This window comes from Microtus oregoni, unplaced genomic scaffold (genome assembly GCF_018167655.1).
Source record: "Microtus oregoni isolate MIOR12 unplaced genomic scaffold, Mior012 000027F_ref0000203, whole genome shotgun sequence".
NCBI lineage: Eukaryota > Metazoa > Chordata > Mammalia > Rodentia > Cricetidae > Microtus > Microtus oregoni.
Genome location: NW_024543086.1, coordinates 24,969,835 through 24,985,451, shown reverse-complemented (window position 1 = coordinate 24,985,451; position 15,617 = coordinate 24,969,835). Strand labels below are relative to the sequence as shown.

Sequence of the window (15,617 nt, the reverse complement as noted above, 5' to 3'; positions counted from 1 at the left end):
AAAAATAGAGCATCAAGAAAACTTAATACAACAAGTCAAAAAAATCCACGTGGTAGAGAGATATGTATAGAGATATATCAGCACTAAATACGTGAAGCGGCAGATGGACTCCGTCACTTACCATTCACCACCATCGCCAGCATGGGTTTGTATACAGTTACCATGGTTACTGAGGGTTTGGTGAGGGGCCTAAGCGTTACCGTCGAGGGGGGAAAATAAAAAAGCAAAATATGCGACATCTTACTCCAAAGACTAAAGCATTTTTAACTGGTAATTTTTTTCTTTTTAAAGTTTTAACAAATATGACCCTTTGATTGTGTTGAAGAGGAACCCAGTGGTACAAAGGGCAGTCGCTGAATGTCAGAACACGGGGTCTACATTTCCAATCGACAGGGGCCATGGCTGAAATGGGAAATCCTGATTGCTAATTCAATGTCTATAGTCAGAGAATGCAAAAATTCAAGCTGGTTTTGGTTTCTAACTGCAGGATTTAATGACAAGTGCCTCTCACTTGTTCTGTTTTAATATTTTGAATGCTTGGAAATTTGGTCTAATTTGCAAACCACTGTGGATCCCTCTTCAACCCTAAAGTGGACTAAAAAAGAAACAAAACTTGATATATATTTGGTTTGGTTTGAATACTGTGTCATCTTCTGAACCTATTGCACCCATTGTTCATAAAACATGGAAAATAAAACAAACAGAACCTTTCATATTTATCTCCCTTTCATCTCACTTTTTGCCATCTACTCTCCAGCAGTAATATAACGAATAATCTAAAGTAAAATTTAACCAAAAAGTAAGGCCAGTTTTCCTTTTTATATATAAATATATATAAATATAAATATATATAAACAATGAGAAGGGAGGAGGGTCACACACGAGACACCAATGATGCACCTGGAAGGACGAATGAGCGTGAAGCAGACATTTAAAAAAAAAAAGAGGAAAAGGAAAATATTTTGACATGCACCTCGATTTTACGGCCCTCTACCACGGTACCGTGCAATTTCTCCCTCGCCCTGTCCGCATCCGCACTATTTTCGAAAGTTACGAAACCAAATCCCTGCATGCAGGAGGGAGAAGGAGAACAACATGCATATTATTATTTCAGTCAACGACCGCTTGGCAAAGTTCTCTCGCTTTCATTGCTATCTCTTGTCCTGGCTTCGGTTCTGTAACATGCAAATTAGAGAAATTATAAGAACACTATGATGTGCAGTCACTAAGCAACAAATGTGAACGAGTTTTTTTTTTCCTGTCACCCGTTAGCTGGAACCCCTAAGGAATTCAAAGATGGATATGAAAACGAAAAACCAAACCAACAAACAAAAAAATACCTTTCTAAACATCACTACGGAAGAAAAGAAATCAAACAAAAAGAAAATGAGATCAAAATAAATGTGCAGTGTCTTCACAGAGAATAAACGAAATAACGAGGAAAAAGAAAGGGAGCCAGTTTCTTGACGTGCAAATTAAAAAATCAAACAAAATAAAACGTGTGCACGGGAATTCAACAGTGAACGCTCAGGTCCTGTCACATTGCCTACGGAGTCATGCTGCGTGGATTTAAGAACCGTTCTTCTTCATGCAAGTTAAGGTTATTTGAGTCTGTCAACTGTACAGCCTTTGCTTCTCAAAAAATAAAAGTAACAAGCCTAAAAAAAGGAAAGACCTTTTTTATATACATAATAAATCTTGAACTTGTGGTTCTAATAAACAAAAGAAAAATCACATGGAATGAATAGAAATCAACCTTTGTTGGTTAACAATGTAGATAATCAAGTCCTCTTCTGCATTTGTTCTTTGCCCTCCCCCTCCCCAAATAACAAAAGACTTTGGAGCCTGACTTTTTAAGTTATGCTGTTAACCAGAAAAGGAACTTCTAAGGCACTGGGCTAGCATTCATTTTTGCTATATCAACAGGTACCAAAGTAAAGACATTTCCCGAATGGGGAATCTGCAGCAGGCTGAACCCATCCTCTTGACTGATGATGAGCAACAAATGTTCCCTTTGTTTCATCACAAATACTGTTTTTACTTTTGATATTTCAACCTCTATCACCAACCCCACTAATCCATATGATTAAAAATCCACCTTCGCTCTTCACTGACATGGTTTCTATGGTGAGTATAGAAAATCTGACATACTGCTTCTAAAATCCTTAAGCCTATTTGTACATTTTGTTTAGAAATATATACACCAACCTTTGGAATACTACAGGTACATAGCTCCACATTGGTATAAGTGGGGAACAACTCTGCGCTGTGTGGGCACTATCAATTTGCACAGAATAAACCTCACACACAATTAATACAGTTGCTTGACCCTCATGCATGGCATCAGCTTTACAAAGAAAATGTGCAATAATTACGCATTCTGAGTGGTGATAGTCATCTGATGTTAGCCCTATACTGGCACCTATGATGACTTCATGATTGAGGGATATTTGGAGAAGAGTTGCTGGGTACATTAGCTAGGAGACACTATAAAGCTACTCTGTTTGTGGAGGGGATGAGCTATGAGTATATCAAGCTGCTGGGAGGTGGATGTTTGTCCATGTCACACACACAAAAAGATCAGATGGATTTACTTTGACGGAATGACTTTACAATGCGTTTTCCAGAGTGAGGATTCATAAGTAGGGCATGCCTGAGTGATCCAATTAATATACAGTGACATATTCCACAAAAGCTTTGTACCTGTTGCCTACCTAATCTGGGTGCTCAAAAATACTTGCTAATAGTATTCTAGTTTTGGTGAGAAAGGAACAAAAATGTTCTTTTATAGCAAAGGACAGAATCTGAGGGGATGGACTGCTCCATTTGACAACTCAATTTGCTCAATTTGCCCTAACTGTCCTGGCACTCACTCTGTAGACCAGGCTGGCCTCGAACTCACAGAGATCCACCTGCCTCTGCTTTCTAAGTGGTGAGATTAAAGGCAAGCACCACCACTACCCAGTGGATGATATCATTTTAATTGGCATAAAAGGTCTCCATTACCAAAGCACTGCAAAGAACACAGTGTAAACACTGTCCAAGGAAACTTGTTCTATAGTTCATCTGACCCATGGCAACCACCCCCCCCCCGCCTTAAATTCATGTTATACACATGAAGAGGAGCTAAAGATGGAGATAGAAGTATTCTTGCCATTCTAGAAAATGTGCAGACTGAGGAAGGAAAGACCCCTGGATGGTTCCGATTCCAAGGAATGACTTGTTGAGACTTGTGAAGGTTAGGTTCAAAGCTGACCTGTCCTACAACTGATGCCCTAAATATCCTGCAGGCTTAAATAATTCTACCTCTGTCCAGCCCTAAAATGATACATCTTGCTTGGGTCAGAAAATGATCAGAAGTCCCACATGGAGATTCCCATCTGGACTGGAGATGTGGCCCCTGGTCCTTTCAGCTGTCAGGTGCTCTGTCCCTAAAGTCCTGGGTCCTGGTGTCTCTGAAAGTAGGAGCCAAGATGTTGTGGTTGTTTCTATTGGCCTGCTCCATGGTCAAGATTTCATATCAAGGAAACAGCACCATGCCACCCTTAAAAATATGAACTTTTTTTGGTCTTTGTATTGGAATGAATTAAACACCTTTGGTTTGAAGAGTTAGGAGCGAGAGGAAATAGCGATGTGGAATAATGAAGAGTGTTAAGAAAAGAGGCCATGCAGAGTCAGGCAGAGAAGTGCGGGCCTATCATTCCAGACAGCTTCTAGACTGGGGCAGGAGAGTCACAAGTTCAAGGTCTGCCTGAGCCACTCAGGGAGACCCTACCTCAGACAAAAATAAAGAGGGCCTTGGGGTGTAGTTCAATGACAGGATGCTTGCCCAGTATGTCTTACGTTTGATTGCTAGAACTTCACAATTAAGAAGAAAAAGAATAAATGCAAAGAAAGAAGGAAGGGATAGAAGGAGGGAAAAGGGAATGAAAGGAAATAAGGAAATGAAAAGAGGGCAGAAAGGAGAAAGGAGGAATGATGAAGGGGAGAGGAAATGAGGTGGCATGGAGTTCAGATTGTCGTCAACATCCTTCCACTGAGAAACACACCTTCTCAGGTCTCCCTGGACAGGAGCTCAGAGAAGAGACAATAGGGCTCCTGGAGGATGTGGTCTGTGCTACTCAGATGGGCATGAAGCACTTGTCACCTAAAGTGGAGTCCTACAACACGGTTTGCTGATCTAAAAGCCTTTCATAAATTTGCACAGTTCTGTTTTCTGCTCACTTCCCCTTCCTAGTACTAGTGCTTTTAGGTGGTGTATTTTCTTTGGGGCAGTCTTGTAAACACCCTGTTTTTTTTTTTTAATCTTAATTCAAGATTCCAAAGCTCCCTGGAAGGTGGAATGAATACACTCTATTCGACATGATAATTCACGTTCTCCCGTCTCCAATATAGAGAACTCATGCTTAGTTGGAATGGCCATAGAAATTAATTTTCTTGATGACTAAGTGTCTGATATTTGATCCCTCCAGTGACTTCTGCAAAGACATCCCCTTCTTCTTTGTGAAATATTTTCTTTTTCTGTTCTTTCCCTTACTCCTTCCCTCCCTTCCTCCCTCCCTTCCTCATTCACCCTCAGCTTAGTTACTTCTCTCAGAAAGGCTCCTTACCTTCAGCTACATGTTTAGAGTTTCAACAACCCCTGTGGTCATGGCAAAATGCAGCACGTTTTATGATAGTTGTTCATGACTGGTCTTCTCTGACACTTAAGAAAAGCTAAGGGCTAGAAGCAAGTCTGTCTTGCTCAAGAATCGTTCACCTGGAGAGGAACTAGTGAACAGATACATATGAGTGCATGCATATATACTAATTCAAAGGCCAGATTGCATATTTCTTAGGTATAATAAAAAAAATAGCTAAATCTGACAGTATCCCCAGAAACAAAGCATCTCAGAAGCAAAAAATTATTTTAAATCTCTTTTAAGAATAACTGAATTGTGCAGTTCATTACCACCCCCCACACTGCATGTAGTCCTGTTTTGTGATCAAGACTGTCCTTCCTTTTGAAGATGTGCTTTTCCTATAGTATCTAGATATACATAAAATACTCAGCCTATATGTTTCCAGAACACTACAGATACTTACTGTCTCTGCATGGTGGTACACACACACACACACACACACACACACACACACACATTCATATGTAGAGTCATCCTCTCTCAACTTTGAGTCATCTGTCTTGGGGAGTGTCCTATGGAGAATAAGGGACCAAGAGAAGAGTTCCTGTTTTTTGGGGGGGGCCCTGGTTTCCTGGTCAACTGAGGCAGTAACTGATAGAAATGAGGTCCTAACAATGGTTCCATTTCTTGAGTGCAAGGATGGAAATGCTCCTCTAAATAATGCCCCTTCTCACCCACACAGGATGCCAAATAGGACACCTAGCCTTTTGTAAGATGCTCCAGGTAGCATTCCCAACTAGTTGGTTTCAGAGACATTCCCATGACGTGGCACCAGCCAGCAGACATATCTGCAAGGCAGAGAACTCCAACCCACAGAGACAAGAAGGCAACTTTGGATGTTTCCTAATCAAAAAAGGAAAAAAAAAGAACAAAGAAAGAAAAACAAAACAGTCCAACAAAGTTCTGACTGCAGATGCTGAAATGGAAATACTCTTTTCCCTGAAGTCACCAGGGACGGGCTAATCAAGAAGAAGATGGGAAAATTTCTAAAAATAGTACACCATTGTACTTTGAAAATAGCCAACAATACTGTAGTGCTGTCCCTAAATATCTCTAGAAAGAAATGAAACAGCTTTCTTCGATTGACAAACATCTTTCTAAACAAAATGTAAATTAAGCAGAAATTTAAAACAAGCCTCAGTCAACAAGGGAAAAAAAAGAGTCCCAGAACACAATGAGAAGATAAAGAGTTCAGAACCAGGGCAGAGTCGGGACACATTCTGTGTTATCTTCACCAGTTTTGCCAGGAATGCACCAGGCCCAAGCAAGAAGGTTTAGTCTTGAGAATATCTTTCTCTTAGTGAATCTTACTCTACAGGTATAAAAATAATTACTTCAATGGTTTCCATATAAGATACAGCTCACTACTTCCTCTCATCCCAATTTAGAGGTTAGAATATAAGAATGACTGAAAAAAAAAAAAAGCTAAATCTGACAAAGAATGACCAGGTCCCTGAATGGACAGAAATACAAACTTATAATGGTTTGACTCTCCACTCATCTGGCAGGTTACAATATCATTTCTAATGTAAAGCAAGTCCTGGAATTTATTCCCTCAATTTGGATAACACTGCCCTCCTCAGTCAACATTAAATCTACTTAGGATGGGGTGGGTGGAGGACAGATGCAGTAAGGAATAATAAAGCACAAGGTTTTCTTCATAGTGTGGTTACTGTGCCATGTGACACAAACCCAGTGAAGCTTAGGGGCCCTCCTGGTTGCCTATTGTCCTGTGTTGCCACAGAAGGGGCATTGTTTAGCCCACCTAGCATCTCTCTGTGTTTGATAGCAGTATTGCCAATGTTCTTTTTCTGTGGCTAAGAATAGAAGAAAGATGGGAGATGAAGGTTCCTTAGGATCCGATTGACTGTAGGTGTGTTATAGTCTGAGCTATTCAGAGCTGTGCTTCATCTGGCTTCTAGGACCACTTTATCCTCACCCAACACCATTCTCTGTGACTACACAGGGATTGCTGGAATGTCTTATGAATCTGTTTCCTACGAGGGGTGTTTGAGTGAGGCTCTTGAAACTTCTCAGGGTACACGAAGACAAAATGTGGGGTTTATGACAACAATAGAGACAGTGCCGAACACTTGTGGGCAAAGGCTGGTCTACATTCATGGGAGAGTGTGGCCTTTGGAGAAAAGAAAGACACAAGCGAAGGTATGAATTGCTGGGACCAGCCAGTGTTAGAGTTTCTGATTTGGTTGTCTGGGCTGGAGATGGTGGGCATGTATCTTTAATAAGCTCCTGGAAGCTGCTGATACTACAGATTTGGGACCACATTTTCATAGCCATGGATAGAGAGCACACATTGGATGGATTGGATGTATACATCTCCTGTGAAAGGTACTGGAACCTTCTCTCAGAGTCTTCTACATATACTTGTCAGCTCCAGGAGAAAACAGTTTAATCATTGGTTTCCTAGCAAGGAAACAATCTCAAAGCAGGAACATACTACAAAATTAGGATTGTAATATACTAATGAATAAAATTATATTCAAAAGGTTGGTGTATATGAGATTTTTCTCCTCTGCAACCCAGGAAAAGAACTGCACTTTATTAATACAGAGTAATCACCTGCTCATGAGACTATCAACTCACTTTTTAATATAAAGAACATAATTATCACTGAAAAACAAAAAGTGTAGCAACATCATTATTTTTTAAGCATGGGTAATTTTCCTCTGGAAACTTAAGATATAGAGTTATATCTTTCTTTATATTTAAACCAGCAATTAAAGTTTAACCCATATATATTTTAAATTGAAGCCAATGCATTTCCCACCATTAAGGAAGTGGGAGGTGGTCTCTGAAGCAATGTCCACCAGTGCATCTCTGGGGATACGGACTCAATCAGTGCAGTTATTTCCCCTTTCCCTAACAGACGGGTCACAACAAGCTAAGAAATTCCAAACTGAATCAAGTTGCTTACCTTCGAGCCTCGCTCATTAAAAATAATTTCAACATCTAATATTTTACCAAATTGCTGCAAAGAAACAGAAATATATCATGAGCAAAAAGAGAAATCAGATAAATTATACAATATACACTAGCAATTACTCCTCAACTCAGAGAGCCTTCCCTGAGTTAAGAGTATATGCATTTTTATGTTGTTCTGTTACTAAGTCACATGCTTGAAATAAGGAAATGCGGGCATATTTATTATCTTTAATTTATGGCATTTTCTAACAAGTGAGGTATACAATAAGGGCCCAGGAAAAATATTAACCAAGAGGTTAATTCGGTGTATGTGTGTGTGTGTGTCTTCCCAGGCACTGAGCAGCAGATACTAAAAATGGCTAGTCATTCCCTACACAACATTTTCACCAGTTACTGGGATAAACACCCCCAAGGAGCTGAGATTTTGATAATAAAATACCCAACTAGAATGTGATGTTAAAGGTTTGCAACTCTGAGCTCATAGAAAATCCAGGAGCATCCAGACCATGTGAGAAAAGTGAAAACACAAAGCGGGGGGGGGGGGGGGAGGGCCCTGTGTCCCAGGGGCATCATAACTAGACATCTGCAGAGTCAGCATGGATCCGGGATAATGCCAGCACCCACCCCAGATGACAGTGTGTACTCTTAAACAAACACAGTTTACACCCCTAACATGAGCTGGCTCTATAAAATGTCCAGAAACAAAGTTTCAGTTATCAAGTAACTAGACAGGCACATAAAAGGCAAATGACCATTGACAAATAAATTTCAGGCTTTATAGAATAAGTAACATTTGTAACATATAATTTTATATTACATATAAGCAATATGTCTCACACACTATATAGGATATAAGATAAGATACTTGCTGTTTATATACAATTCAAATATAACTACTGTGTCATGTGTGTGTGTGTGTGTGTGTATGACAAAATGTTAAATTTGGCAATCTGGATGAATGTTGCTCATCACGCAGCTCTTGACTAGGGCATCCGAAAGCATGAGCATCTAATAGCCCAGTTCTCTCTAACTTAAGGTTCTTGTGCTTCCTAGATGTCATAGAAAATGGAACAAGTGTTTCAAGCATATAATTTGTTCCCCATAATGCTGGTGGGGAAGAATAAGACGGGGATTTTGCCGCAGTGCAGAATGGAAGTCAAATATCCATTTTAATGATTGAGCAAAAAAGCAAAAGCCAGAGGAATGCATTCCTGCAGGTTTTCCTTCCTTCCTTCCTTCCTTCCTTCCTTCCTTCCTTCCTTCCTTCCCTCCTTTCTGTTCTTTATTTTCCCCAGCATATTTCCCTATTGAGTATTTGAAATACACCCCGATCATACTTGTTTTTCATTCCTCCTAGGTCCGCCCTTCCACCCTTGTGCCTCTCCCCCAAAAGAAAAGAATATATCAAGGTCAGTTCATGCTGCCCAAACACTCATTGGAGAATGGTCAAATCTCAGTGGCCAGGCCCTTAAGGATAACTGAGGTTTCCCCAACATCCCCACCAGAAGCCATCAACTGTGAAGAACTGCAGCTCAGCACCTTCCTGTTTTCACTTGGTGGTTTCTGCCATGCCTGCCTGCCTGTGCATTCTAGATATTCACTGCTACCCCGTTACTTCAGGAGAATCCATGTTGTTCTTTCATCCTTGGATGGGAGTGTTAATCAAAGCTCTATAGCAAAAGATATCAGGGTTGGGATAAGGATGAGGTCAGGATCAAAGGGGGACAAAGAATAGTAATTCTGAGAAGCTGAATAGTCCCCCTGACCAACCCGTCCAGGTCTATGAACTGCAAGTAACTTGGAGAGTCAATGGAAAGAGATGTCTGCTAGTACTCAATAAAATAACTATTATTTTAAAAAAATTCACATTTATTTAATGTGTTTGTGTGTGCACAAAGGCATGTATGTGGAGGTCAGAGGATTAGGAGTTTAACCTTGTGTGTTTAGTTTGGCAGCAAGGACCTTATCTCCTGAATCATCTTGCCTGCTCTTTAGAACGTTTTTGTGTCAATTTTTAGGGTAGAGAAAAAAAAAACTCATTAAAAACAGACAAAGAAAACTTTCCAATGTGACAAATGAAGAATTGGCCATTGAGAGGTGAACCTAGATCCATAGTAAAGAATCCGCCACCGTGTAAGCACTTCAAAAGAACAACGGCTGCAGAATATTCCATCCCCACAGATGCTTTCCTATTTATTTCAGGCATCAGAGCTGCAAAGCACATATATTTATGGAAAAAAGAAGGCTGAAAAAGACATCTTCCGACACCATGAAGCAAATGTCACCCATGGAACACTCCCTAAGCAGTCAACACAAAAACGCTTCCCTTCAAGCAGGAACTGGATGAGACGAACTGATCGGAAAGTCGTCCTAGCATGTGTCATTCCCTAAATGAAGCAGTGACACCATATGCCCTGGAATGATTTCCAGTGTTTGCTTCTTTGGCAGGTGGCACCGTGTGGATGAATCTGGAAGCTAGTGAAACGAGCCATAGGAAGAATGCTGAAGCAAGCCCGTTTTCCAAGACAGTTGTGCGCTATATTTATAGTATCAGCGGTTTAATTGAGAAGTTTGGTGCTAATGATGCCAACACAGCTGGCACATCTTCAATTTAAATAGACACGACTCGTTTGCAGACATAACTAGCATTTGTTTGCTCAACGACAATGTTCACGAGCACTGAGCGGCAACTTGGTCCCACATGAGGGACCTCAAAGGTTGTGTCAAGACCCGAATCTGGACGGCGATGTGCCTGTGCCTGAGCAAGAAAGTACTGAGCAGCTTTAGACATCCTTAGACCAAATAATACTTCACAGAAAACTGTAAAGGATGCTCAGCAGCTACAGCATAAACCTGAAAGTAAAGTTAGTTCAGCGTGAGCACAGAGACTGAAGATGGGCTTCATGCTGGAGCTTCGTTTTAATTTTTTTCTTTTATTTTTGAGATTATAATTTACTTACATTTCCCCTTTCCATTTCTTTCTTCCAAACATGTCATATACCTTTCCCTACTTTTCAAATTCATATCTCTCTTCTTTTACTAACTGTTATTGCATGCATAAATGAATGTCTATACATATATATTTCTAAATATAACCTAGTGAGTTCCTATTGTGCTGTTTGTATGTTTTCGGGACTGACCATTTGGCACTGGGCAGCCAATTGGTGTGCTCATTCCTGGAATTGTTATTAATGTGGTTGCAGTGCATAAAGAGAAGATACGGTGATGTCCTCAGAATGAATTTACTATGCCTAACGCCCTGGTTTATAGAGTGCTGTATTAACAAGAAAGGAGCATGGGAGTCTATCAGCACCGCACCCACTGTAAGGATTCATCCAAGTGTCTTTTTCACAAGTAAAAAGTCATGTGCTTTGTCTTTATGACTAAAGACAGACTTTAAAGGATCATTTTTCTATCCGATATGTCTTTATTTATTATGTGTATATATACATTTGTGCTCTGTGCATGTGCAGATGCATGTGTTTGTGCAGGTTCCGTGCATATGTGCATGCATGTGGAGTCTAGACAAAAACCTCAGGTGTCCTTCCTCAAGCAACATCATTTTGTTTTCTGAGACAGGGTCTCCCGTTGACTTGACAGTTGCCAAGTTGTCTGGGCTACTAAGCCGGCCAGCCTAGGAGACTCCTGTCACCTTTCCAGTGTTGGGATTATAAGCAAGGGCCAACAATTCTAGATATTTTTTACATGGGCACTGAGGATGAATGCTGGCCTACGTGTCTGCATCTCAATCACTTTATGACTGAGGCATCCCTCCAGCTCCTGGAGTACCTTGATTTTGATAACAAAACCTAGAGGCTGGGGCATCAAGGGCATGCTACAAACTGCAGACTGTGGACTGATCACACTGTTTCTAAAGTCAAACAATTCTGAGGTGCCTTGTGTTGTACCAGGGGCCTGGATGTATCATAGTCTACTCTCATTTCTAATCCAGAAATACTTAAATTTTAAACATTAACTTACATTACATATTTTTCTTTTAAGAGCCACACATTGTAATTAATTTGGTTGAAATCCACAGAGTTCTTTCATGAGAGCAAGAATTCAAGTGTAGAACTTTGATATGAAAATACTGATGTCTCTAATCATGACTGCCTATGAGCCACAATTATAAACTTGGCAGATAAAGATGACACAACCTTCTCCTAAATCAAGGCAGTAAACTCCCCAACTGCTTGCCAGAAGATATGTGAAATAAAATATACTTACTAAACACTCTCTAAGATGAGCAAGAAAAAGCTCAAATACATTGTTCCATGCTTGCATCCCCTCCATTTTGGAAAACGAAGCCAGGGGATTGAGAGTTTGGGGTGAACCTGTGCTACTCAGCAAATTTGAAGCCAGTTTTGAGTTGCATGGTGAGAGTTTGTCTTGAAAACCAACAAAATAAAACAGAGCAAATGAAAATTCAAATATGAGGGGATGTGAGCGTAAGTGCTGTCCACCGTGCCCCTGGCAGACCTCAAGAGGCACACAGTCTGCTGAGATGAGTAAGTTTTCAGTTCCCCTACTGAAACATCTGGAATAAGTGCTCCTAACAACCGCACTAGCCCCATTCACTCACAGAGCTGTGAACGATTTAAAAGGACTCTAGCTACTGCTTTGACTATTGTAGCGTGCACTGCTCTCCCAAGGAATGAATACACCACCTTCAAAGACAGCATGCAAAGAAATGGAATGTGAAGCCCAAATTGATGTCAATTTGGAAGAAGTGCCCCCTGACAAAGATGCAAGTGGAGAATGGGAAACACACAGTGAAGAGAGGCAACCATAATGCCCGTCTCTCTGGAAAGGTACAGAAAGCACACATTAAAATATACCACGAGCTGCCTCTTGGCACCATTAGGCAAGTAGCTGCTGTGCAAAGCATGGGGAAAGTTTCGGCACTTGGAGAAGTGAGGAACTGCCAAGTTCTAGGCAATTTGGAAAATGATGGTACTTTGTGTTGTGTTATGTTCTTGACATTGAGATTTCTGTGCCTCGGTTGAACAATAGAGTCAAAGGAGGCAGGAGGCACAAAGATGTTTGTGGTTTACTCTGTAACAGTCCTCATTTAACTCCTACCCAGCTAGGGGACAGAAGACAGAAGCAGAAGAGACTGCGGCAAAGAAAGATACTGTCTCATGGTCAAAGACCTCATGGTGGCTAACTGAGTCTAAAACATGGCTGCTTATAGTAAAAGATCTCAAAGAGGAAACTGTGTTGAATCCCCTAAACTTCACCATGGGGAGCCAAGCAGAAAGTTCCAGATGCCTCTCAGTATGGTTCATGCTGCTAAATGTATCATATAATAGAATGGCTTTGTGACCACCAGTGTTCATCTTAGGAAAATGCCATTTCTTTAAAATAGCAGTTGTAAAAACCAAAGAGGATTCCCAAGACAGTACAAGTGGTCCATGAATCCATATGGTCCAATAATTTTTATAGATGAAATCCACACCACACAAAATCCACAGAAACTCTTTAACATAGACACAGATGTTGTTTGTGATAAGTAGAATTAATTTCAGTGTTCGCGAACGTATACTGTGTTCCCTTAACTGACAGATGCTATGGGTCTATCTATCATCACATCAAATCAACATCTTGTTAGCTAGCTGTGTGAAAATTCTGACTCAAAAGAAAAAAACAAAACCAGTGTTTCTGAAACAAATAGATTTCTATCTGAGTTTAATATCAGGTAGCATGACAAATGACAAGTTCTGTCTCTGGGCCATCTGCCCTAACCCTAAAGGACCAAGGACCGAGAGATTCAGACATTAACATACACATCTCATCTGTGTGACTTCCAGCTGCGAGTATTTTGACTACTTCTCTGACTTAGCCCGTAGCCTCAGGTAAAGTTCAAGATAATCAAAAAGTCCAGGGAAGAAAATAGACCCTTAAGGGTGAGAAGCTGGGGTTGGCTGACTTGCATGTCACCATAAAAGAGTGTGAGAATGGTCATTAAGAGACTTCAGCTCAAAGCCAACATCCCGGTGACACTTGATGAGTAGAGACAGACCGAATAGCAAGACATCCCCTGGCTTGACATGGCAAAGAGAATAGAACTCCTTCAGCTACCCATCAGTCAAGCTGGGTCCCACTGCTTTGCACACACTTAACCTCGACTCTCACTTCGAATGCTCTGCACTTTTCAAAGTCATCTTTGACCTGAGAGTGCCCGAGGGTATCTTCGTTCTGCAAGAGTTAGAGGGTTTAACTCAAGGTTATTACCAAATGAGGGAGCGATAAAAGTGCGAGAGTTGACCTTTCCCTCTGAAATGTCAGGTTTCAAGCCTGGGTATCTAAAATATTAGGATGCCTGCTCTGCTTTTGTGTCACACGCAGACTTGATAAGCATCGTGTGTCTTAAGGAAATAAAAGGTCCAAGCTCACCCCCGCCCCGAGATCACAGAACCCCCGAGTAATGAACCAGGGCTTCATCTTCATGCCGAGAATAAGATGAGCTTTGCTCACAGTGAGGCATCTGACCTGGCCTCTTCTTGCTGCTGTTGTGATATTTGCAGCTCGCCACAGACTCTTAGAGGAGTCTCCAAGCAGCCCACCTTTGTTCGGAGTCAAATGTTAAGGATGTAGTTCTTTGGTCTAATGCACACATGCTTGCTGCCACTCCTGGGGTGTCAAGGATATACAGAAGAACTACATCCCAAAACACAAAACATTATCTGAGCTTCATCAAAGCTATCCTGTGTCACAGCTGAGACCAACTAAATGGTAAAGCCCTCCCGTCCCTGGGTAGATTCTTCAAACATCTTCGAGAGAAATAATCAGGGTCCTAGTGACCTGGGAGAAAGCAAAACCATCCTTTATCTCCTCAGGGTGAGTGGTGGCTTCTGGCTGGCTCTGTTTCACCATGATGCCTAGGCCACATTGCCCTTTGTCATCCTCGGTAGCATAATAAATACCCTTGAACCCTCATCCAGGAAATTGTATACTACAAGAATCAAATCAGATTTAGAAACTGGTAGTTTTTGTTGTTGGTGGTGGTGGTGGTGGCAGATTTTGAAGGCTAAGCTTCATATAGAACTAGCCATTCCCTGCAGCTGCAGTGCACAGTGCCTGGGAAAAGATGGGGATAGAGTCGCTCACAGGTCATGGTCATCCTTTTAGGTAAGCAGGCAAGGGCTTCAACACTTGTTTTAGTTATAATGTGAGGTCCTGGGCTGCTGGATTTGTGATCATCAATGGACCTTAACGTCAGGGGTTTATAGAGGCAACTCTTTTCTGCTTGCTTTTGAAGTTACTTATTAGAAAATGGCCAACTGGCAAAGCACAACTCCCCCACGCACAACTAAAACAAATAAGTGGCTCCTGCCACCCCTAAGGGACTCTAGCCACTATAGACCCAGGTATCAGATACTAAAATGCCTTTATCCCACAATAATATTCCATCTTAGAATGATGAGTTCACGGAACTCCCAAAAAGAGGGAAACTGAGGACAAAGGTAGTACTTACACCAAACATTTGTCGGAGGTCTGGATCCCGGAACCGGAAGGGGATGTTGGACACATGCAGCCGCTTGGGCTGGGACTTGTTTTCTGTGGTTTCCGAAGGTTGTGTCTGGGGCTGGCCGTCGGTCGGTGCTGCATCATCTGTCTGCTAGGGGAACAAAAGGAAAGCAAAGAACCTGTAAGTTCCCTGTCCCAATGCCCTCCCTCTCCGTTCCCCTGTGTGCAGGACGGTGCCAGACAAAGCTTCGAGGCTGTTTGCTTTTATATTTAATAGCACAGAGTATGCTTTGAGCATCCACTGAGTATCCAGTCACAGATCTGAGATTCCATATCAATAAAAACAATCAAAAGTCTCTGCAGTATAACTCTCACAGTGGGAAGGCATAATAAAACAACTCCTAACTAAATGTAAAGTTGGGAGGGAGGAGACAAACAATGTGGGAAAAATAAAGGGAACAGGGGCTAGGAGGGGCTTGGGGCTTGGGGCTCAGGGTAACCAGCGCAAACTTCATCAGAAAG

The 15,617-nt window shown here is 41.4% G+C and overlaps 1 protein-coding gene across 26 annotated transcripts in view; it reads right to left on the bottom strand.

The window, feature by feature from the left end:
* The window catches only part of Rbfox1 (RNA binding fox-1 homolog 1), a 2,144,901-nt gene that overhangs the window by 111,008 nt on the left and 2,018,276 nt on the right, over positions 1–15,617 (bottom strand). For 18 of the 26 annotated variants that reach the window (XM_041676152.1, XM_041676159.1, XM_041676158.1 and 15 more), the window contains 3 exons: positions 15,103–15,246; positions 7,618–7,671; positions 974–1,066 (listed from right to left, as the gene is read on the bottom strand). In XM_041676152.1, coding sequence (XP_041532086.1) covers positions 974–1,066; positions 7,618–7,671; positions 15,103–15,246 — 291 coding nt within the window. The remainder of the gene's footprint in view (positions 1–973; positions 1,067–7,617; positions 7,672–15,102; positions 15,247–15,617) is intronic. The other 8 variants (XM_041676174.1, XM_041676176.1, XM_041676154.1 and 5 more) reach the window with 3 other exon arrangements.